A 25313-nucleotide genomic window follows, 5' to 3' on the forward strand; every position below is an offset into this window, starting at 1 on the left:
ATTATGATTCTTCTATGCATATATAATCTATACATTTGCAACTGGAAAGTTTGGTTACCATTATGCTTTTATCCTCAACAAATAGCTCATCTTTTACTCTAGTGTAGATGTTGAAATATGCTAATAAAAATGATTTCGTATGAAATGACAACAAATAATTATATTACTGTGTCCATATAAACATTTTTTCTCATTCCTCTCCTCTTGTTACACAACATTCATCTCACTCCATATGTACCTTTTCTATGCAATAAATTACACTCAGTTATGACTATTTACTTGAAAGCTTTTTAATCAATGTCAACCTATATCTTTTATATTCAACACTTTCTTTTGAAACACTTTGAGACGATTCAAATCACTCGAGCTTCAAACAGACTATATAACAAGATTCATTACATCTATCTATAAGGAAATTATTCTACAACTTCAGTTGAAAACAAGGTGAACCTATGTTCAAGCTGGCGAATGACGACAAGACAGAAGAAGATGAGCAGTCGTAACTTAGAAACATCAAGGAGATGGACAAAGATAGATAGCTGGAATTGCCAATGTTGAGAGATGGCTATTGTGAGAACATGAAGGGATTGGGGGGGGGGGGGGGGGGGGACAAACATGAGAAAAGCACCTGCGAATGACACAAGACTCACTTAACCTATGTTTTAATTTCAGCTTCACATTTTAATCCTTTCATTCTCTCATACAAATGTCATTCTAATTTGATATGTCCCGTGCTATATGATACAAACATCGTCCTCACGAAAACATGCGTGCAAGTGCAATTAAAACCTTGATGCTTTTTTTAGGCAAAACTCGTTACTTACAAACCAATTAATTTGGTTTTGACAAATTTAAACCACTATGAATATTTTTTTTACACAAAATAAAATCAAAATATTTCATTCACAGGTTGCAGAGTATTTCACTCACGTACTTTCAAAATAGGAACACCCTCAGCAAATTCAAACACAAACACGTTCTCTTTTGCAATTTGTGTGTACAATCTATCATAAGAAATGTAGTATACTAAAAATATTTAAGGACGAGAAACAACAATCCAACATTTTGTTCCGGTTTTTGACCCTAAAAGTAGTACTAATGTTGATGTTTTAGTTTCCACTAAGGAAACAAACAACTAATTTTTATGAGCTCTCCTTTGATCCATTGATGTTTAGATGACACCATGGCAAACAAACCTCAGGATCAATTTTTGGCATACTGTATATGGCCTCCAATTTTTCGCTCAAAGAATCACATATAAATCTAATTTCTTTTCAATTCACCACTTTTATTTCAAACCCCAGAGAGTGGATTCAAGTTACTTGACTGTTATCAATTGAATCAGACTCTATGCCAGAGTTACGATTTAAAATAGTGTTGAAAAGTAAATATGCTTTTTCAATTGCTAAAAATCATACTCGGTAAAAAGAAAATCATTATACTCCTTAAGGAAAAACAAAAAGAACAAAAATCAAATCCTTAATAAGAAATGTGAAAGTCGAAGACTCTTAAGTTATAATAATCTTTGATATTCTCTATTTATAGGGTCGCCAACGACAGCAGACGATGCTGACTACACTTGGTGTGGTAATTGGCGATGGTGTGGTGGTCATCTAGTCCATCATGTGGCGTACAAGAAGGTTAATTTCTTTAACAGCAAGGGTTGACTCCTCTTGGATGTTGTAATTGGCAAGGGTATGGCGGTCCTCTAGTTGCTTGCCGTCAAAGATCAAACGTTGTTCGTGCACTATGATCCCTTGCCTTACTTGAATCATCTTCTTCACATCGGATATGTGTCTGAACTTTTAACCATCAATGGGAACGTCAATTTTCCATACATAACCTGTATGAATATTTTCATCTGCACCGAAATTTTTTATTGCACAATAGGCAATCAAAATTCATGATCAAACATGGCAGCAATACTGCATTGAACAATAAAAGAAAATCAGGAAATTATACTTCGAAGCATTTTCTAGAAATTCAAACCATACACGAAATAAGAGATTTCTTTGTAACGCAGGTAGCCACTGTATCAAAGTTTAGGGAGACAATACAAGAAATTCAAACCATACACGTATAAAAGAAATTCATATAATACAAGAAATGAATACCATACTCGTGTACCCATTGATTTTTGAATTAATTTATTTTTGTACAAAGAAAAATACTTTTTCAATATTTGTATTCCTCTAAAATTAGAAAGTCCTAAAATCTAAAATCATAAACAAGTAATAATGATAAGGAAAAGAAGAAGAAAAAAAGAGAAGAGATTAAGGGGAAGAAGAAACATGGCCGCACAAGAAGAGGAGACGAATAGAGATTTTTGAAAGAATACCACAAGAAAGCACTAAAATTCCGAGGCACAAAATTCCTTGGAAATCGTCAAAATCTCCTCGGAATACCAACTTTTTCCGAGGAACTCATGTCCTGGAAAAATATTTGGTTGCAATCCAAATACCGAGGAAATTTCCGAGGAACTTTTGTTTCCGAGGAAACATGTCCTCGGAATTAAGATGTGACGGCAGAAACCCAGACTGACGCACATGCTGTGGCTGACATAGAAGTGACTAGCATTTCCGAGGAACTTTGTCCTCAGAATGTATTATATTTAAAAAAATATTAAAATTATAATTATTTTCCTGTGTTTCAAAATTTTAAATTTTAAAAAAGCACCAAATATTTTAAAATTTCAAAAAAGCGCCAAGTTTTAAATTTCGAATTTCAAAAAAAGCGCCAAATATTTTAAAATTTAAAAAACCAAAACCTTCCGACGAAAAAGTTCCTTGGTATTCATTTTAATTAAAAACGAAATTTAATTAAAAAAGTAAATAAATTAATTTTGAAATGAATGAATTAATTTTTTTTTTAAACATCTATATTTTATTAAGCTGATCTAGGTGTAAGGCACAAATTAGAACGCACGGAACAATAACAAAAACAGCAGGTTCCGAGACAAACACGGAAAGCCCCTAAAAAACTAAACATACAAAAAGAGACTGCTGCTCTAACAACTAACAAAGCTTGTCAATAGAAACTGCGCCAAACAGCAAAAACAAGCCTATTACAGTGGTTTTAGCAGCGAAGTTGTTAATGTATATTGTTAGGATTACAAATATGTTGACAAGAGACATTGTTATTTGATTGCAAAGAGAAACATATCAAATACAAATACTAATACAAAAACAACTTAATTAGTTCTAACTAGCATTAATCCTAACTAACATATGCAGAGTCTCAAAGCAGTAGCACCAAATCATCAAACTTATGATGATTCAAAAAGAGAAAAGCTCATACCAATGTTATGAAATCTACTCCTCCAACACAACGGTTAATTTCTTCTGATGAACATGAATCCTAAAGATGCATTCCTTTATCCTTTTTGACATCTGAAGGGATACAAGAGAGAATTAAATCTTTTAACATTTCATCAAGCCTTAAAATAAACACTACAAATAAACAGCATCACGGTAAAGCAACGTAACAACTTAACAAATAATATGCAAAAATTTAATTGAATGCAAGGGTTTCATGCCAACCAATTTGTGAATCCAGTATAGTTACAAAATCACAGCAAAATGTATGAAAAAGAATGATTTATACCTTCATGCATTTTCTGAGTCCTCATCATCATCATCATCACCACCATCTTTTGAGGAAAGAGATTCATTATTTCCAGAGTCTTGTTGAGGCAAGAGTCGGCGGCGTCTAAGGTCCCGTCTATCAACCCTCCTTTCCATCGTTTCTACCAACTCTCTGTTACGCCGAATTTCTTGCATGAAAAAGTCTTGTTGTTGTTTTAACTGAGTCCTCATCTCTTCAAGCTCTTTTTGACTTTGAGTCCTCACTTGTTCAAGCTCTTGATTTCGAGTCTGCATCTCTTGACTCAATTGTTGTATCAGTGTCACCATTTCAGGGGTCATCTCCACATTACGAGAACCACCTTCTCCATCAATAGATCGTTCATAAATACATCTATTGTGTACCAAGTTGGAGGACATGGTTCCAGCACCATAATATTTGCTACTTTTTCCACGTCCGACTGTTTCCTTCCAAATGGTTTGTGCAGTAGAATGATCAAGTGAACGCATTGTACCCGTCGGAGATGAGCCATCAGATTGAGATAATACCTTTTTAGCCCTCTCATCAAACCCCTCCTGTATGGTAAATGAATAAACCAGACATCAAATTGGATTACTAATTAGATAATTAACTAATCATCAACTAATATATACATGAGTTCTAATATTATTGAGTGTGGGTTAGTGTTTTCTGGTCTATCTGGGCTGCTAGCTAGATACAGGAGGATCTTTTCTGGTTAGGAGCAAGAGATTTCAACATTTTTTTTGAAGCAGCGTATTCATTAATAGCCACGCACCAGAAGTGCAAACGGTAAGAAAAATACAAAGGGGCCAAGACAGACTATACCAAACTAATGCCAACAAGAGCACAATATGGAATAGAACAGTCCCAGCAAAAAGAAATAAAAGCCCCTGATACAATAAACAGCCAGAACCGCAAAAAACTCCCTCCCAGCCGAAACAGACTTAGCGGAACAGGCACAACATATGTGTGTTATTGCATATATAAACTATTATAAAATTGTAAATTTACCTGAGTGATTTTAGCACGAGAATCAACATATTCACGTTTGCCTTTTTTCATGTACCGTTCTTTGTGCAATTCATTAATAAATGGAAGTCGCCCGAGGGTGCGTTTCTAATTTAGCACGACATAAAATTAATTATAAGTGGTCAAAAATAAAGTTAGTTAGAATTTGTGAGTAACTAAATATATACAAATATATAAAATTAAGAATTAAATGTATTTTTACCATGCGTTGACTGGTTGTATAAGCACTTGCAGAACCACCTGCGTCCAGGCAACCTCCCTTCTCTGACGCTCGGTTAACTTTTCCAATTTGTGAACGTTTTTTAAATGTTGGATCTGTAGCCCAATGATCTACTAAGCGAGGCCAAATGTCTACTCCTATAAACTTTGGAAACCATTCAGGTTTTTTAGCATGCTTTCGTCTAAATGTTGACATCATATCTGAGAAACGGTTTTGAGCTCGGTAATGAAAATTCTTCTTAACCTGAGCATCATAGCGAGACTCCCAAACACATTTTTTCTGCATCAAATGTATTATCAAAATCAACTTTATATTTTTATAAGCTCGTTTTTACCTCTCACAATTTACTGTAAACATAGTTCCCAAATAAAACATATGAACTAAATCAGATGCATTATAGTAACTTGACCCTGAATAAGAACTTATACGTATTTATTTCAAGTTACCTGAAACCAACGAAAAATCAAGTCCTCATCAACATCACTATAAGCTTTCCAAAATTGCTTGAAGTTGGTTTGTATTGCCAACCTAATGTATTTGGCTACGACCGCATTGGGCTCCAACGTAAATAAAAATTTGAAATATATGAATTAAATTGTTAAATTCAAAAATTAATAAAAGTTAAGTCAAAATATAAATATAAAATTAATTTGTTAATACTTACCCTCGATCAATAGGCTCGATAATAAATCGATTATAGATTGGATGTTTTGCATGTTGCTCAATAAATTGCTCGTCCTCATCATCATCATCCTCCTCCTGGCCTTCCTCCTCCTCCTCTTGGTCTTCCTCCCCATCCTCTTGGTATTGTCCCTCATCTTGCTCATGTTCTTGCTCTTGTTGTACATGTGGCAGCTCATGTTGTGGATCATGTTGTTGCTCCTGGTTCAAAATGGTGGGTACTGGCATGAAGACTTCAGCGGATGGTTGTGAAGACAATAGATTCATGAATTCTCCAGGTGGATTTAAACGTGGTCCATGAATAAGTGGACGTTGTCGGAAATTTGGGGAGTGTGAATGGACAGCTGAAGTAGTGGGTGTAGGGAATGGAGTACTGATGTATGTGGGTGGAGTAGATGAAGGGAATAATGGTTGAGTGTGTGTCGGGAATGATGGATATTGTGTAGGGACATGTGAACGATAATTTGGGGAGTGGGAATGGACAGCTGAAGTAGTGGGTGTAGGGAATGGAGTAGTGATGTATGTGGGTGGAGTAGATGAATGGAATAATGGTTGAGTGAGTGTCGGGAATGATGGATTTTGTGAAGGGTTTGATAGATGTGTCTGCGCAGGACGTGGAGGCAATGGATATGTAGGAAATGGTGCACAGTAAGTTGGTGGAGTCTGTACTGTTGAAGAACCATGGTCATTTTGAGTCGGCATCGGAATAAACTGTAACGACGGGTCTGTCTCAACTATATGTTCAACGAATTTTGTCCTCCGTTTAGTACCCTTTTTGTTTTCACCTTTCTTGGGTGGCATGGCTGAATAACTATACAAAAATAATAAACATGAGTAACAGAGATCAAAATAGCCAAAATTGTCCCAAATGTAGTAACAGAGATCACAAATATGGCTATTGGGAGTGCTCCAATGTATATATAGCAGTAGCACAAGCAAAGAAAAGAGCAAAGAACTCTTAATTTTAACCAACCTTGTGTTTCAGTCTAAAGCAAAGTGTCGAAGCTGGTTATAGGTACAAATTTCTCTCAAATATATTAGTATTCCTTATTAAATATTAAGCACATCTTATAGACAAATATAAGCCAATTTGCTTCTATATTTCCTACTAAAATTATAAGAGTATATATAAGATACTATTTAATGCATTCTAAAAATAATCAAATATTACATTGGACTTTGATAGGTTTCATAGGTACTGGAATGTTACTACCTCTTATTGCTGTCATAATATGCCGAAATAGAGCTAGGATATGGAAGTTATAAAAACACAATTCAGCAAAATAACAAGGAACAATCAGCATATAGAAAACTTCCTTGAAAGTCAAGGTCCTCTGAATATAAAAAGATACAATTACTCTGATATAAAGAAAATGACTGAATCCTTCAAAACCTGTGGTGCATTCAAACAATTCCTACTCATAGACCTACAATAAGTAAAGTTATTGATATGTTGGAAGGTAGCATGGATTCTTTGGAAATGCCACCAAAACCTGTAACGTTTTCTCCTCCAAGATCAATACCAGAATTTTCTACTTCATCAAAATCATTGGAAAGCTTCTCCAACTAATGGAAATGATGTAAGAATTGCTTGTGTTGTTTCAAGACACCAAGGTATAAACCCTAATCCCTAAATTATTATAAACTCTAATCCCCAAAGAATAACCAATTGAATAAAAAATCATAATTATCCACCAGAAATCGTCAACTTAAAGCTAAAATGAAAAATGGAATTTTGGGGAAAAACGGTTTTGAGGGTTCAGCGAAAAATCAAAAACAAAAATGGAGAATGTCAACTCAGCTTGATTCTTCTTAGCTTCTATTGAAAGATTTGAGAAGAATCACTAAAAATATTCCAAAGATTATAAACCCTAATCACCAAATCATACAACAAAAGGATGAGAATACCTTTGAATAATTGATTGAGTCCTTCAATGGTTGTGTGACCCAGCTTCGATTACGGTAAGGGAGGATTCAGCGAGAGCTCTTCAAGGTGAGAAGGAAAACTGACTGAGCTTGGTTCTGTGAGAGAATGAGAAGCTCTAGATCTAGCCTTGTGAGAGAGAGAAAGAGTGAGACAGAGAGGAAAGTGCTCTCCAATGTATCAAAATGATTTTTGTTATTGAAAAAAAAGGAAAAAGAAAAAAATAATGAAATAACTTCAAAACTAGAACGCGCCACATGGAAAAAGCGAGCGGGAGAGTGAAAAATGTGTTTCTATAAAACTAAGAGAAATTCCCTATAAAAAAAAGGGTTAATTAAGTTTTTAGTCCCTATAAATATTCACAGTTTTGTTTTTAGTCTCTACAAAATAAAATCACACTTTTTAGTCCTTGTGACATTTTTCTTAAGCATTTTAGGGACCAAAACTGTTGATGAAAATTTTTTACAAGGACTAAAAGTGCTGATGAAAAAATTTTTAGGGACTAAAAATGCTAATGGAAAATTTTATAAGGACTAAAAAGTGTGATTTTATTTTATAGGGACTAAAAACAAAACTGTAAATATTTATAGGGACTAAAAACTTAATTAACCCAAAAAAAAAAACTAAGAGAAATGCTACACAATAGATAATGTTTAAAGAGTGTTTCGGAGACACTCGTTAACAAGATTCCACAACTAAAAAAGAAGATAAAGACACATTAAAACTAATAAATTCATCATTAATATGAAATGCTACACAATATTTCAAAGAAATTGAAATGTTACACAAATATTTTAATCAAAATCCTATATGTCATCATCACTATCTGTATCACCCCCATTGTAAGACATGTTATCTCCACTGCTATCTGCCACCTCCTCATTGTCATCCAACAAGTTAACTTCAACTTCTTGACCACCAACTTCTTGGTCAACCAAACCTGTAATTGGTTCGACTTCAATTTCATTAGGAACAGATGACATTTCATTATCTTGGTAAGCTGCTTCTTCAATTGGGATGTTCGTTTCAATGTGACCTCTTGGGTTTGTCTTGATGGCTGCACACCATCCTCGTTTGCGTTGCTGAAACGAAGGATAAGGTACATAATACACTTGTTTGACATTATGTGCCATGATGAATGGGTCAAACGCATTATACCTTTTGTCCATTCGTATGTCAACAATTTTGGTGATTGAGTCAATTTTTGTCCCATTCCTAGAAGGGTCAAACCAATCACAGTAAAATAACACAACTTTGTTCTCATGTTCTACATATTGGTAAGACAATTCATATATGTTTTTAATCACGCCATAGAAGTCATCTTCACCTCCTTCTCCGACTCCTTTTACGTAAACACCACTGTTATATGTTTTTTTGCCCACCGTCCATGCATGAGTATGAAATTTATATCCATTCACAAAGTAAGTGTGATATTCTTTGGCAAGCCTCTCTGGCCCTTGAGCTAGTCCTCTCAGATGACTGACCCCTCTAGTAGGTTCAATAATTGATACTTGATATTTAAACCATTCTGGAAAATTAGCATATATATAACCAGAAGATTGTTGTTCACCAACGTTTGCCCAACTCAAAAATGCCCTGTGGTGAAATTCAAAAGTTAACTTTAGTAATATTAAAAAAAAAATGGGATTAAAATAAACATATACATGATGGACGTACTCGAGGTATGGTTTAACTTCAGTACAATTAATCAACACATGAACTTCAGCTGACCACAACTCTTTATCTTTCATCCAATATTCTTTGTTCCCAACATGACGCCCGGGCAGACAAAAGACCGATAATGCAAATGAGTGACTTCCACTTGCAACATCAACTTCATTTTGTGTGTTTGTTGGAATCAATGTCGATTTTTTGAAGTAATGAGAGATAAAATAATTTGCTTCCTTCAATGTGTAAGCTGTGCGTATTGATCCCTCAACTTTAGCCTTATTCTTCACACATCGCTTTGCATCACCCATGCATCTTTCAAAAGGATACATCCACCTATATTGAACAGGTCCGCCGAGCATGGCTTCGTAAGCGAGATGAACCGACAGATGTTCCATAGAATCAAAGAAACCCGGTGGGAAAACTTGCTCAAGTTTACAAAGAGTGACTGGCATATTCTGGTCCATTTTAACAAGTTCATCCATTCTTAGAGTTGAAGCACAAAGATCTTTAAAAAATTGGCTAACTTCAGTCAATGGTTTTATAACATTGTTTGGCAATGAACTAAACGCAATTGGAAGTAAGCGTTCCATGAAAACATGACCATCATGACTTTTCATCCCACGCACCTTTCCCTTGTTGACGTCGGCACACCTTACTAAATTTGAACAATAACCATCCGGCATCCTCATCTCTTTTAACCACATACAAACAGATTTTGCTTCATCAGAGGTTAGACTAAAAATAGCCTTGGGTTTTCAAAATTTTCCATTTGGAAGAGGTTGTAGTTCCATTTCTGGTCTCTTACAATACACCGACAAATCCAGTCTAGCCTTCTCATTATCTTTTGTTTTACCTGAGACATTCATCACTGTGTGAAGTATATTGTCAAAAAAATTCTTTTCAATGTGCATAACATCAAGATTATGTCTCAGTAAATTGTCTTTCCAATAAGGAAGGTCCCAAAAAATACTTCTTTTGATCCAGTTGTGCTCTTCCCCATATTTATGGTATCTGATTCTTTTGCCAACATCTAGGAATCTCGATAGCCCACGGACCCTACGGAACACTTCTCGAGATGATATCTTAGGAGGCGGACCATCTTTTTCTATTTTATCTTTCCTGAACATATTTATTTTCCTCCGAAATACATGACCTTCTGGTAAAAACATCCTATGGTCAAACCATGAAGCCTTTCCTCCATAGTCCAAAGTAAACGCCTTTGTCTTCTCCATACAATGAGGGCAAGCAAGTCTACCATGAGTACTCCAACCAGACAACATCCCATATGCGGGAAAGTCGTTGATAGTCCACATCAAAGCCGCCCTCATATTGAAATTCTCCCTCTTTGCAATATCATATGTCAATTGACCAATCCACAACCTCTTTAGATCATCAATCAAGGGTTGTAAAAACACATCAATGCCATCAAGTGGACTCGATGGTCCCGGTATAATACAAGTCAAGAACATGTAAGGTTTTCACATACACATCTCAGGAGGGAGGTTATACGGGGTAACAATAATTGGCCAACAAGAATAAGGCGTTGCAGATGCTTGGATATATGGTGTAAAGCCATCAGAGCATAATCCCAATCTCACATTTCGTGGATCTGATGCAAAATCATGATGAACACGGTCAAAATGCTTCCATGCCTCACCGTCACAAGGATGCCGCATCTCAGGTGGATTTGACTTATTGTAGTAATGCCAGGTCATTTTACCAGCAGTTTGCATTGATGCATACAACCTTTGCAGTCTTGGTATTATTGGCAGGTAAAACATTGACTTAACCGGGATTCGTTTGTGATTACGGTGAACATCATCATTGCGAACAACATACCTCGGTTCATTGCAAAATTTACACTCCTCTAGTGCACCATCATTTGTACCGAATTCATTATCATAGAACAACATGCACCCATTACTACAACAATCAATCCTTTTAGATTCTAATCCCAACTTCGACACTAATCTCTTGGCCTCATAATAACTTTTCGGAAGATTGTCTTTGATGGGAGTAGCATCCAAAAGCATTTTCACAAAATGCTCCAAGCACTTATCAGGTACATTCCAATTTGACTTGGCAGCTAAAAGTCTCGCGCACATGGATAATTTAGAGTCATTTGATCCTTCAAACAACGGTTCATTTATCTTTTCCAACAGGTTGTAAAAATCTTGTGCTTTCTTGTTCGGGGGTAGCTCCTCTTCAACCGGCTCATCATAAGACATGTTCACTCCAAGAGCGTCACCAATCATATCATCCATCATGTCAAACTGTTCAACATTCTCGTATGTGTTCCACTGCATGAAGCATGTGTGTTCACATTGAACCCAGTATTAATAGGCGGCATTTGTTCACCATGATTAGTCCACACCCAATAGGAATCCATAAAGCCAACTTTTTTTAAATGTTTGATGACATCTTCTCCGCTCTGTATCAATCTACACGTACAATTAAGACACGGACATCTTATCCCTCCCTCCCTCTCATAAATGTCTTGTGACATGGCGAAAGCAACAAATCCATGAATTCCTTCCTCAAACTGCGGTTTAAGTTTGGTTCTCCCCGGAAATGTTCTATCGTACATCCAACTTCGGTAGTAATAATATTGATCCATCTTCTGCACTGTTAACATTTGGTTAAATTCTATTTAAAAAATAAAACTATTTATGCATTTCTTAAAACAAAAACTAATATTTATGCATATTAATTTTTTTATACCAATATCCATGCATATTTAATCAATAAAGTTATATATAAATAAATTTAAAATTTAAAATACATATGTAATAATATTAAATTAATTTAAGAAACTAACCTGATCAAGTTGTAATCCGATGAAAAATATCCAGAAAAATCAACAGCGGCAACAACGACAACATGCACGTCTAACGACAAAAAAACTATCAAATTAGTTATTTACAATTTACATGAATCACACACATTATATGTCACATGTATATACTAAAATTTATGAACTAAGATTTTTGTTACTAAGATTTTTACTAACTAGCATTTTTATTACTACCTATTTACCAACTAACAATTTCTGTAATTAAGTAACGACGTTTTTATTACTAACAAATTTTTTTCACAACATTTTAATCACTAACTAACATTTTTATTAACTAATATTTTTATTAATTTTTTAAAGAAGCTAATATTTTAAAACTACTTAACTTTTTACTAACATTTTTTTTACCAACACAATTTCTTTTTACAAATTAACATTTTTACTACTAATTAACCTTACATTTAAAAAACTAAAAATAAAAAATAAATAAATTAAGCAATAAATAGAAAAAATTAAGCATCAACAAGAAATTGACAGTGAGATTACAAATAACTATGATCAAAAGTATATAACTAATTAATGATAGTGAGATTATAAATAAATTGATAAATTAACATTGTACAAAAAAACTAAATCAACAACATACATAAAATAAAAATACATTTGTAAAACTTACCAATAACAATGATTTGATGCTAAATTTCAGATGATTTAAGTGAAAATGATTTTTAGAGAATGAAGAAGTTCTTGAAAAAGTTTAGAATCCTTGTTTATAGATGAAAGCATTACAAGAAACGGTTTGTATGGAGGATGGGGACTACACGCTTTGAAAAGAGGGAGGTAGGTAATATAATTTAAAATTTGTTGTAAAAATTACTGAGGGAAATTATTACAAGCTAGCTGCCTCCTAGTAAAATCCTTGTTTAATACATTACAACGGTCATACACGCTTTGAAAAGAATTTAATAATGACAACATGTTTTCCGAGGAACATTTTCCTCGGTATTTAACTTGGAAAAGCGCGTTTGCAGGAGGTGGGGGCAGGGATTCTGACTTGTACATACCGAGGAAAAAGTTCCTCGGAAATCCTTAATTTTAGCGAGAAACCATTGTTCCTCGGATATTTTTGGTCGGAATACACAAGCTTTCTTGTAGTCCTTGAGAGAAAGATCAAGAAGAGCACCCTAAACTACACACTAGTAAACTAGGGTTTTTTTGACACCAAACTCTTTTATTAACGGATACGGATACCCGCGGGCGCGAATATGTGTCTGTGTCCATAAAGTAACAGGTAGTTAAATATCTGTTTATTATACCCTTGGATACCTGTTTTGCTACTCGCCCGGTGTCTGTAACAGATTTTATCAACGGATACCCGCGGGTACGGACTTTTTTGCCACCCCTATTTTGAACCCTTTGTTTGTTTTTGCTAGAGGGTGTTCACGGACCGGGTTGAGTTGGTTTTGGCTAAACTTGTTATTTGAACCCCCAATCAAACTTAGTTGGTTTGTTTGGGTAAAAAAATCAGTATTTTTTATATCAAACTTGAACCGATCCTAGGTTGTTTTAGGTTGGGTGTACGGGTCATTAAATATTACATTTTTTGTAAAGACTTGTGCAAAAATCTATAATTAAATGTCATTTAGTATTTAACCAAGAGCGCTTAGATGAGATGGAAGGGGTCTTTTCTAGCTTAACCAAGATCCTGGGTTTGAATCCAGCCTTGGGCATGCAACAACATTAAAACTCTGAGGGAAAGCTTGCCGCCCATTTGGGTCCACAATGCTCGAGGGATTAGTCTCCGCAGTTGCGGGTGGAAGATACCCGACATACACAAAACAAAAATGTCATTAAGTATTTAATATTATATCACTTAAATTTACTTGAAACACGTTAAGATTAACACATAAAAGTCGTAAACTATATTAAAAAGAGTTAACATTTTTTTTTATCATTGTTGTTCCCACTTTTGTGTATGCTAAAAAAACTCATGCGGCGGCAGTTAACTGCCGAATTTTCTTGTTCTGCGGCATTTAATTGCCAAAGTTTCTTTCTTTGCAGTGTAAATCTGGTGGCAATTAATTGCCGAGAGGTAAATATGTAATTTATTGGTGTTCCATAGCAGAGGCTGAAGTGGAAACAACAAGTTTTTTTTTTTTTGGTAATTGGTTGGGTTCGGGTTCATGAATATGGAATCATAAATCAGTTACCTAAACGAAACGACTTTGGGTTTGAATGGGTTGCTTTAAATTGGACCTGAACTTGAATAGGTTTGTGTAAAATACAAGTTGCATGAGATTGAGCAGGTCATCCAGAACCATGAACACAACAAATTTCCCTTCAAATACATTTTCTCCCCTAATTTTTCTTTTACTTTATCATTTTAAATTATTCTTTTTAATAAACGAGGACTAAATTTTCATGGATTTAATTTTAATAAAATGAATGAATTATTGAGTTTCACTGAAAGACAAATTATTAGGAAGAACGTAAGTTTACTTAAGTCTTTGTTGAACTCCAAATTATCATAATTTTCTTCTCTTATGGATCGGAGTGATAGCACCAAAGAAAACAAAACTATCATTTTTTTTTTGTTAACCAACATTGTTAATGTCACATCAATAATTTAATATTTCACATCATTGTTTTAAAGACATTTCAAATTTTGTAGAAGACTAAAAAGGGAAGATCTTTGTAAGAGGGCCTCCGAATTATCGGACTTACCGATGGTTGTCATACCAAGAATATCCTTCTTGTGACTTTATCATTAACCCCTTTACATAGCAAAGTACATTCATTTTGGGCCTCCAAATCCTTCAATCTACTTTCTCTAGACTCCTGTATCCTTTGTTGCTACATTATTCGTCCCTTTTAATTATAAAAAACCAGCAAAACACATTAAACTTGTTTTTGTAAATAATCTATGTTTGTTTTTGTTGTCTGTCTCCACCACTTATTCATCATTATCATGCTCACTTTCTTCACTACTATATCTCATTTGTTATGCATCATTATCATTTTCTGTCTAGGCTCTGATTTTATGGTCCCTCATTCTTTCCTCTGGCCAACAAAACTGCACCAGATGATCGGAAGGGAAACAAAGTTAGCAGAAACTTGAAGATAGTTTTGAAATACAATATTTAACGATTTTCCCTTCCTTTGTGTAAAAAACCAGTTTAATCATACTCTTGCATGAATCAACTTAACATCTTATTTTCAACCTCTACCCTGCATTTTAGCAGAGTCGCTCTGTTTACTATAATGTCATCATAGATTATGCACCAAGGCTCGCTAACAATCTAGCTTGGCTTTTAAATACTTTTGTATTCACTAATATGATTAAACATAGGAAGTGGATTCAAATTACGTTGGTATTTGGTGCTGCAAATGATTCAATGAGAGTAGACTACAAGAATCATTACATCTATCTATAAGAGAAATTGACTACAATTTCAGCTACTGTTTTTTTTAATTGCAGAAAAAGAATACCCATCAAAAGATCATTCCAAAGCTCAAGGAAAAAAAAAGAGCAAAATTCAAATCCTTGAACATGAGAAGCAAAAGTCAAAAGCTCAAGGAGTCACTTTGAAAATTACTAAACAAAATCATTATACAGCTCAAGACAAAACAAAAAAAAAATCGCTTTTACCTCACTCTATAACCTACATTATTAATATAGTTAGGGACTTACTTGTTTCACAAGTAAGCTAGATAGTCAGCAACTAACTAAGCATTTGGCTATGTTAATTAATCAATAAGATTCGCTTCTACCTAACACTCACCTCCTGATGGTGTGTGCATTCCTCGAAGCTACACCACCCCTACACCCCTTTAGAGGTTGTCGAGTAATCGTCAAGTTTAGTACGATGCTAGAAACTCCGTTGACAGCTTTTGCTCCTCTCCACGGTGGTTTCTCTTTAATGTGTTTGGGTCTGTTGTGAGACCACAAATCACGTTGGTGGATTCTGTTTTGATCCATCTATTGGTCGCTACGCTGAGTTTTTTTGTTGTGAAGTCTAGGTTCATTGGTGCGTGTCTCTCGCATTCCTGGGTTTTTACTTCGATTTGGCATTGTTCGGATATGTTTCAGGTTTGTCTCAACTTATTTGTGATCAGGTCTCTCCATCGGGTTGTCATGGTTGCGGATCTGGTTTCTGGGTTCGGGTTCTTAATTGCGATAGTTGTTGGGAGTCATGCCACCATCACCGTCTCCACCACATCATCTTTTGACTTTAGATTGCTTGTTCGAGAGAGCTTGGATATGTGTTCTGAATGCATCTTGTGTTTCGGATCGTTTAATGGTCATTGATGCTTGTTGTATCCGTATTTTCATGGTAGCGAGTTGTTGGTGTGTGGATTTGCTTTTGTGTTGTCAGGTTCATTTGTCGATCTTCAACGGTTCGGGTTCCTTTGAGCTCATTTCTATTTTGATGCTCAAGAACATACACGCACCTCACTTTTTTTTTCCCAATTTAGATTCATGTCCCTACGTGGTCGCTGCATTGTACATGTGGTGTGTGCATGTTTCCTTGTTTGCTCTTTACCACCCCCCCCCCCCCCCCCCCCCTCTAGGTTTGTGTGTAACACCATTTTCATTTAATTTTAACAATGTTTAGTGTTGTTTGTTTTTTGCTTTCACTTGGTCAGATTTTTGTCCCCCCTGGTCTTTTGTGAAATCTAATTTTAATCTATCTAATTAAGGTGTTGTAAATGGTTCTTCGCATTTTCCTGAAAAAATGATGAATCGTTTTTTGCTTTTATTTATCATGTAACATGGTCTAATTAGTTGTGAAAATTCGTGATGAGGTTAAGGTGTTTGACGATTATTGTGAGAAAATAAAGTAAAGTGATGAACAACAAGAGAAAGAAACGTCCCATGTTTGAATAGGAAACGCAAATAATAGTTATGACACCAAAATGAAGCTATAAAGTAAACGGTAACAAGCGTTTAATTGGTGAAATAAAACCGTAAAAAGAATAAATAGTGGCCAATGGAATTAGAAGTGTATTTTGGCCCAACTTTTCCTAGAAGAGAAGAAGAAGATGAAGAACAGATGAATGGCTTAACAAGCTCTAAGTCAAGGGGCCAAATGTATATACTTATAATTTTTTGCTTTAATTTTTTATTTCCTTTCCTTTAATAAAAACTTGCACAAAAAATAAACTAAATTTAGGTTTTATTTCCTTGTAAATCAAACTATGTATCGAAAGAAGGGTTTAGCTATATGACTACATAACAACTTGCATTTATCAGATTTTCTTAGTTTAAGATCATAGGTGGCCTCCATCATAATAAAAAGATTAAAAACTAAATTTAAAGTTGTGGACGAATTTTAAAGTTGTGGTATGTTAATTTTTGGCATATTGTATATCCTTTTATCTAACTTTGTCGCCATACATGATACGTACTCTTTCATAAATCAACTAACTAACCGATTATCTTCTGTCCCACACATTGCATTTTTGCAGAGTCGTTGTTTACTTGCATTCTTCTCTCTTCACAAACAATCTGACATGACTATAACTCAGGTTATGTAAATTTGACTAAGTTCTTTACAATTCACCAGTTTTAGTTCAGACATAGTGAGTGGACTCAAGTTACTTGACTCATATCGATCATATGATACTTTGATACTGAAATTATGTTTTAATCAAAATATAATGCATGAGTCACTCTATGTAAGAATTATTGCACGTTTTCAACTATTGTTGAATAGTAAATATGTTTCTTCAATTGCTAAAATTACCCCCCAGTTAAAAATATCATATACAGCTCAAGACAAAACAAATGGAACAAAAGTCAAATCATTAATAAGAAATGCAAGACTCTATGAATAAAAGAAAAAGTGCAAGACTCTATTTTATCAATAATTTATGATTTCTCTACTTATTGGGTGATTGTATGCATAATAAGGGTCGCCAGCAACGGAAAATGATAAGGTGGACAATTGCCAACCCTTGGATGTAGTAATCGGTGATGGTTTTGTGGTCATCTAGTCCCCAAGGAGGCGGAGGACAAGGTGGAGGGTTGATTCCTTTTTAACGTTGTAATCTGCAAGGGTCCGGTTGCCATCGAGTTGCATACCAGCAAAGATCAGACGTTGGGCGTGCACTGGGATATCAAGCATGTCAAAAATCATCTCTTTCACTTTGGGCATCCTGTATGAACTCTTAACGTCAAGGATCGTTGTCTTTCCATCTAGACCCTTTACGTAGATTTGCATCTGCACCACAATTGCCAATAAAACGATCAACAATAGAAAAATAGAAATCACTAACAACACGTTTTTGGCATTTGAAATAATGATGAATTTGAGATCAAAAGCTATGGTATAAATTCAATACATAGAGAGAAGATAATAACAATTTAATAGGAAAATAACAAAGCAAAGAAAAGGATATAGGAGGTACCCTGGGGGTTGCGCAAGTTATGCAAATTTGTAAGTTGAGAGGTTCGAAAGAACCAAATGGAATCACAAGGAACTCTGGTGAAAGATTTGCTAAAGTAACCCGTTGGACATTCTTGGCAAAAGAGTGTAATTTCAGTTTACATATCTGAGACGTAGCCAACATATCGTAACTATACTCAGACTCAGAAGCGTCTGGACCAAAGCAGCAAATATTGACAGCATTTCCTAACAACATAGTACTATTATTGAGAATAAATAGTTTGTCATCATTTTCCTCTCGAAGAACAATGGTTTCATCATTAGACTTCAAGGAGATAATGAAGGATTGACCATAAGAAAATTTGATTTGAGAATCCCTGTGTTTATGGCAAAAATGCATAGACAACACTTTTGATGATTCAACAAAGTCACATCCTGAAAATGGACAGTAACAGGGCTTATGGATGCATTCTTCTTCATGATTTGTCTGCCTAATGTACGGATTTTTCACCCTGCAACCATATTTTGCATTCGGACATGGCATTTCAATTGATCGCAATAGATTCTCAACGGCTTTACAACGTTTAGAGCTAATGGACAACGAGCACTTGTGACACTCGTTCCAAAGTTTAGGACAGCAAGTAGAGCAAACAATATGAGCATTATCACACTGTATTGCAGCAAAAGAAAAAAACCATCAAATCGACTTTGTTAACCAGTTATGCGATCAAAAGTATAACCAACATAAAGCTAATCATACTAAGTTTATTCTTCTTAAAATCTGTGTACTCAATGACTGACAGTAGCTGGTACCAAAAATGTTACAACAATATAGTTATCAAAGTTAATGGAAAAATACAAGTTCGTACCATGCAAATATAAAATCTCAAAAATAGAAGGATATACAACAATATTCAAGACATTCATAATTATTTATCAAAGTTCAATGTTACTAATATTCGAACTCAATGTAAAGCAAACAAGTCTTAAGTCTATAAGGCTTAAGGTAGCTCATCAAAGCATTTAAAATTGTTGGGTCGTTTGTTACCAGATCACCGTTATCGGTCACTTAGGTCACCCTCCAAATGTCTATTCGTGGACGTGACAACACAAAGACGTGACAACACAAAGGAGTTTCACATAGCACTTAAGGGAGGAGTGTATATTAAATACAATCTTGAAATATACTAGAAAATGGTATCAAATTTAATGACCAAAAGCTTATTGCATATATGACATCAGATTAACTCTTCTCAGGTATAGAAAATAACTTATGAAATCAAATAAAACAAATACATACCTGAAAAACGGGAATCTTTAAGGGTTGAAAACAATTGCAGCACTCAAGCAAATTAGGGTTGGAAATCACAAGAGGAACGGAGCTGTTCTTACTATCTTTTACGGAATTAACAATCTCTTGATAGTCTTTGTTGCATGTCTCCATTTCATCTTTTGCCTAATAGTGATTAAAAAAATAAATACATAATCAAAATCATGTTTTTGAGTAAAGCATAATCACGTTGTTCTAGTAAAATAAAATTAAGCTATTAAAACAAAATACTCACAGAGAAACTAGAAATTATAGGCATAATCACGTTGCTACCGATGTGTACTTTGGCGCATTTGGCAGTGCCCTTTTTTAATGAATGTCTTTGTCGGATGTAACTAAGCTTATATGAAGCAAAATATGGCCACATATGCCTGTGCTTTGCAAAAAAAACATGAGTTCGCGTAAGCTTAATGTGCCTATTTTTCTCCACTTTAGATTTGATTTGAGAATCCCCGTGTTTATGGCTGAAATGCATAGACAACACTTTTGATGATTCAACAAAGTCACATCCTGAAAAGGGACAGGAACAGGGCTTATGGGTGCATTCTTCTTCATGATTTGTCTGCCTAAGGTACGTATTTTTCACCCTGCAACCATATTTTGCATTCGGACATGGCATTTCAATAGATCGCAATAGATTCTCAATGGCTTTACAACGTTTAGAGCTGATGGACAATGAGCACTTGTGACACTTGCTCCAAAGTTTAGGAAAGCAAGTAGAGCAAACAATATGACCATTATCACACTGTATTGCAGCAGAAAAACAAAACCATCAAATTCGACTTTTAACCAATGGCTATGATAAAATAAAGTAATACATATATTTTTAAGGCTTGTTAGCAAGTTATGTGATCAAAAGTATAACCAACAAAGCTAATTATACTAAGTTTATTTTTCTTAAAATCTATATACTCAATGACTGATAGTAGCTCGTACCAAAATTGCTACGACAATATAGATATCAAATTTTATGGAAAACTACAAGAATGTAGTACCATGCACATATAAAATCTCAAAAATAGAAGGATATACAACATTCAAGACATTCATAATTATTTATCAAAATTCATTGTATAAGGCTTAAAGTAACTCATCAAAGCATCTAAAATAAATGAAAGTGATTCCTTAAATAGATCACTATCTCTAACCATTTATTCATCATCATCATGCTTACTCTTTTTACTACTAGACCTCATTTGTTATGCATCATTTTCCTTTTCAGTGTAAGTAGTTCCCATTCTTTTCTACTGCCTACAACGTCGCATAAGATGATGGGGCAAGTAATGTCATTTTTTTAGAGGAATTTGGCTCCTCTAAAGTGAGAAAGTCAAGCTTCATTAATTTAAAAACTCTTCATTGTTATGGTGTACCTTGTAGGATTTAATGACAATCAAGTGTCCTTTTTACTCCTGCAAAATTATGTCTCCTTAAAACCTCATAACCATTTGATTGAATTTGCTTACGGTTATAAAAATAACCCAACCGTTCTTAGGCCTTCATGGCCATTAATTCTATTGCTTTTGCTATGAGAAGTGGAGAACGGTAATATGAGATATTCTTTGAGTATAAGACCACTTGCACAATTCATATAAGGGAGTGGTATGGGAACATTGGCGTGGGAAATACGATAGAATATCAATTTCACTATATATTATCAATTCAGTCCTTTCTTTTCTATTGTTCTTCTATAATTATTCTGGGCATTGTTTGTGAAGCTCCAACGTGTTGGCCTCGAGTGCACGAGTTCAGACACGTAGTTGTGTAAACCTTGGGGAGCAAAACCGGATATTGGGTTGCACCAGAGGTCCACCGGAATTTTGCTTTCAGGGCAGTGGTTTTATCTTTCCTTAACACTCTCTCAATTCTAGTTTACTCTTAATATTTCCAACAATCTGAAAGCAAAATTATTTTTATTTATTTAATTATATTTGGAAATATTAACGTTCTGATTTACTATGTATCATGTTGGTTCGAATTGCATGGAAAGATCACTCGGTGCCCTCATCAAATGGATGGTAAAGAACATTGCGGGTGAGAGTTCAAATAAATCGTTGTCTAATTTGAGGAAAAAATGATGATGTTGGAGTTCAAGTAAGCCTCATACTCAAAGATGTTTATGCATATAGATGTTGACATAATCATAGAAATATTTTTTATATCCATGATTAAAAGAAATGATTTAAATATTTTTCTATCGGTGAATAATTATAGAAATATTTATATGAAAAGTTATACCGAGGAAGTATTGATTATAGCTTCAAAATATTATGTGAAATTTTTATAGGGTAATATAGTGGTTCATAAACTTGAAGCTTTCATGGAAAAAGTATACCTTGTTATGTTTTTGGTTGAAAATCTACAAAACCAATTTTTGTGAGATTTTTACGTATTGTAGAGAACAAATTTGATTACCTATTTTTTTTAGAAAAATTCTCTTACATATTTCTGAATATTTTATTGATCTTGTCATGGAGCTGAATGCGACAATAATTGGAAGTTTCTCCATTTCAGAATTTTAAGAAAAATAAAATAAATTGTGCATGTGGGAATGAGTCTAGTTGTGACTGATTATATTGTCTATAAATATTGTGATATTTGGAGTGTGCTCTTATGCATGAACTAGTTTATGCATTTGATGTCTTGTTGATGAGAAAGTTATACATTTGATGTATTGTTGATGAATTTATTTATTCATATAATTTATGTTTAACTTTCTCTTATATGTGTGGGATGGTTATATATATATAAGGTAGAAAAGTTATTCTCCTTACCTAAATTTTTAAAATGTGGGGGCTATGAGAATTTTCCTTAATTTGGTAAATGATGTTAATTAGTTTTGCTTCTAGTCTTATTATTTTTAATTGGGTCCAAAGTATTGAAATTGTTGGACCAAAATGGAAGTAAAAGTATTAGAGAAAAATGACATAGATTGTATTATTTTCCCCTTTTAGCAAGAGTAGAAGATGTTGATAAATTATGAATAAAAAGCTATGCTTAAGATAATTTCACTATCTATGAATATGCTAGGGTTAACCAATGTTGTTTTTAAAGGAAAGGGTTAACCAATGCTATTTTATTGTTACTTAAAATAAAAATAAGGCATTAGAAGTGAACTAAATTACATGGTAAATATGGTTTGAAAATAGTGAATATGCCTTAAGGTAGCAATCTCATAGATAGCAAGTGAAATTTTAAATGATAATCTCTCAATTTGAGTGTGAGATAATTGAGATAATTGACTATGTTATGTATTTTGTGAATTATATTATACATGATATTGCATGTGGTATAATGAATAGATTGAGTATATAAACTCATGATTTCAATGGTTATTATTTGAATGGTCAATTATGTTTTCCAAAATATTTAAAGAGTATTTTGGATATTATATTTTGATGATTGTCTATCTTAGAAGGATTTTAGTGAATTGGATCTCAAATAAGGATGAGGTAAGTTCCTTTAATTTGCAAAGCACAAATTTATTTCATGATGATGTGATGATTCTTGGAAATAAATAATGCAAATATTGAAATCAAAAATCACAGCTCTTGAATTTGCAGGTCAAGAAGCATAATAGTTGAAAGAGTTTCTGTGAATGGGATACTTTTATTGAGGAGATCCACACCTTCTAAATATTTTGTGAACACAAACTATAAGTTATGTGACTAATAATAGTGTCTATAAGAGACGACACAAATCCTTTTGTGAAAAGAATTAAAAATAATGTTATCTCACTATATGAGAAGTGAGAAAAAGAAGAAAAAAAAAAACTTAAGATCCTTATGTGAAAGGATTACCCAGGAAAGTTGTCCTGGATACTTCGAGGGGGATGAATATAAAGCCTTGAGTGGAGGAAAATATGGTGGATACCCAATTCGTGGTCAAACAAAGCCATATGAATACTCCTATATGCACTACATTTTTCATCCCTATGGCGTGTGGTAGTGCTTAATGTGAGGTTGAGCTTTTAGCTCTTAAATGAGTTCATAGCCCTAATTTTTTGGGTGGTCCTTATGAGACGGACTTGATGGACTCGCCGCTTGTTAAATTTGAGGTTGAAGATTTTTTTATGTTCTTAATAAATTCATAGCCTTTTATGGTGGTGCTTTTGAGACGCACTTGATGAATTTACCTACTTGAGTGTGAAGGCTTAGACCACCTTCTATGAAAGACTTGGGCAATCTTTCTAGAGCACTCATGAGCGACCCAAGGTGATAAAGGTCTTAATTATGACATAATTAATTATCGCGGAGCTATCACAATTTTAAAGGTAAAAGTGCGTGTTGTGGGGGTCTCATCTAAAATCTATTAAGTTCAAGAGTAATTTCACTTTATAGGTTTAAGGTGTTGCCTCATTTCACTACGTGTTAATTCAATCCTCGTGACATTAACACTTAAGCATGAAAAAACCTTTCCTTGCCCAGAGTTATATTTTTTTTCCATGTCCAAATTTCTATTCATTTTCATTGTCTTTCTTTGATTGCCATTAGTGGGGGATTGTAGGATTTAATGACAATCAAGTGTCCTTTTTACTCCTGCAAAATTATGTCTCCTTAAAACCTCATAACCATTTGGTTGAATTTGCTTACGGTTATAAAAATAACCCAACCGTTCTTAGGCCTTCATGGCCATTAATTCTATTGCTTTTGCTATGAGAAGTGAGAACGGTAATATGAGATATTCTTTGAGTATAAGACCACTTGCACAATTCATATAAGGGAGTGGTATGGGAACATTGGCGTGGGAAATAGGATAGAATATCAATTTCACTATATATTATCAATTCAGTCCTTTCTTTTCTATTGTTCTTCTATAATTATTCTGGGCATTGTTTGTGAAGCTCCAACGTGTTGGCCTCGAGTAGTGCACGAGTTCAGACACGTAGTTGTGTAAACCTTGGGGAGCAAAACCGGATATTGGGTTGCACTAGAGGTCCACCGGAATTTTGCTTTCAGGGCAGTGGTTTTGGCCACGGCACAACAACAACTCTCTTCTATCTTTCCTTAACACTCTCTCAATTCTAGTTTACTCTTAATATTTCCAACATACCTTTAATATTATCCATAATTTTTTAATTAACAGTTGATAATACTTATTTTATCTTCTAAAGTGATTTACTTGTTATGAGTCTCGCATTTGATGAAATAAAGCTCAAGTATAGGGGGTGTGTGTGTGTGTGTGTGTGTGTGTGTGTGTAAATGAGGTATTGAGTAAGGTACAACTCAAATTCGAAATTTTGTTGGGTCGCCTATTAACAGATCACCATTATCAGCCACTTGGGTCACCCTCCAAATGTCCATTCATGGACGTTACAACTCAACGGAGTTTCACATCGCACTTAAGGGAAAAGTGTATAGTGGAAACTATTGAATACAATCTTGAAATATAATAGAAAAAGTATCAAATTTAATGACCAGAAACATATTACATATATGACAACAGAGTAACTCTTCTCAGATATAGAAAATAACAGATAAAATAAAACAAATGCATACCTGAAAAACGGGAATCGTTAAGGGTTGATAACAATTGCAGCACTCGAGCAATTTAGGGTCGAAAATTATAAAAGGCACGGAGCTGTTCTTACTAACATCTTGTACGGAATCAATGATCTCTTCACTGTCTTTGGTGCATGTCTCCCTTTCATCTTTTGCCTAATAGTGATTAAAAAA

General features: G+C 34.3%; 2 protein-coding genes and 2 pseudogenes across 3 annotated transcripts in view; all 4 read right to left on the reverse strand.

Annotated features, from left to right (window-relative positions):
- Positions 1–25313, reverse strand: part of LOC146898250 (polyubiquitin-like) — an 86824-nt pseudogene that overhangs the window by 25931 nt on the left and 35580 nt on the right. The window contains exons 5-6 of the transcript XR_015023633.1: positions 17919–18146; positions 1656–1861 (exon numbers count right to left, since the gene is read on the reverse strand). The product of XR_015023633.1 is annotated as a polyubiquitin-like (transcript). The remainder of the gene's footprint in view (positions 1–1655; positions 1862–17918; positions 18147–25313) is intronic.
- LOC146898254 (uncharacterized) lies at positions 3606–5424 on the reverse strand. Its single transcript, XM_085732794.1, has 4 exons — positions 5299–5424; positions 4835–5131; positions 4615–4719; positions 3606–4157 (listed from the first exon to the last, which is right to left on the reverse strand). The coding sequence occupies exons 2-4, from the start codon at positions 5048–5050 to the stop codon at positions 3606–3608; spliced, it is 873 nt and encodes a 290-aa protein (XP_085588920.1). The 5' UTR covers positions 5051–5131; positions 5299–5424.
- LOC146898255 (uncharacterized) lies at positions 8088–9832 on the reverse strand. Its single transcript, XM_085737912.1, has one exon. The coding sequence runs from the start codon at positions 9830–9832 to the stop codon at positions 8264–8266; it is 1569 nt and encodes a 522-aa protein (XP_085594038.1). The 3' UTR covers positions 8088–8263.
- Positions 9833–11942, reverse strand: LOC146898256 (uncharacterized; annotated as a pseudogene).

This window comes from Medicago sativa, chromosome 8, assembly GCF_051527215.1.
Source record: "Medicago sativa cultivar Bolivia chromosome 8, Bolivia_mono, whole genome shotgun sequence".
Classification (NCBI taxonomy): domain Eukaryota; kingdom Viridiplantae; phylum Streptophyta; class Magnoliopsida; order Fabales; family Fabaceae; genus Medicago; species Medicago sativa.

Bases quoted from the DNA above. Each gene is read 5' to 3' on its own strand.
- LOC146898254 (XM_085732794.1), bottom strand. From the start codon at position 5,050: ATGATGTCAACATTTAGACGAAAGCATGCTAAAAAACCTGAATGGTTT. The intron at 4,720-4,834 runs GTAAAAATACAT...GTGCTAAATTAG, and splicing joins ATACAACCAGTCAACGCATG to AAACGCACCCTCGGGCGACT. The intron at 4,158-4,614 runs GTAAATTTACAA...TTTACCATACAG, and splicing joins CTCGTGCTAAAATCACTCAG to GAGGGGTTTGATGAGAGGGC.
- LOC146898255 (XM_085737912.1), bottom strand. From the start codon at position 9,832: ATGTGGTTAAAAGAGATGAGGATGCCGGATGGTTATTGTTCAAATTTA.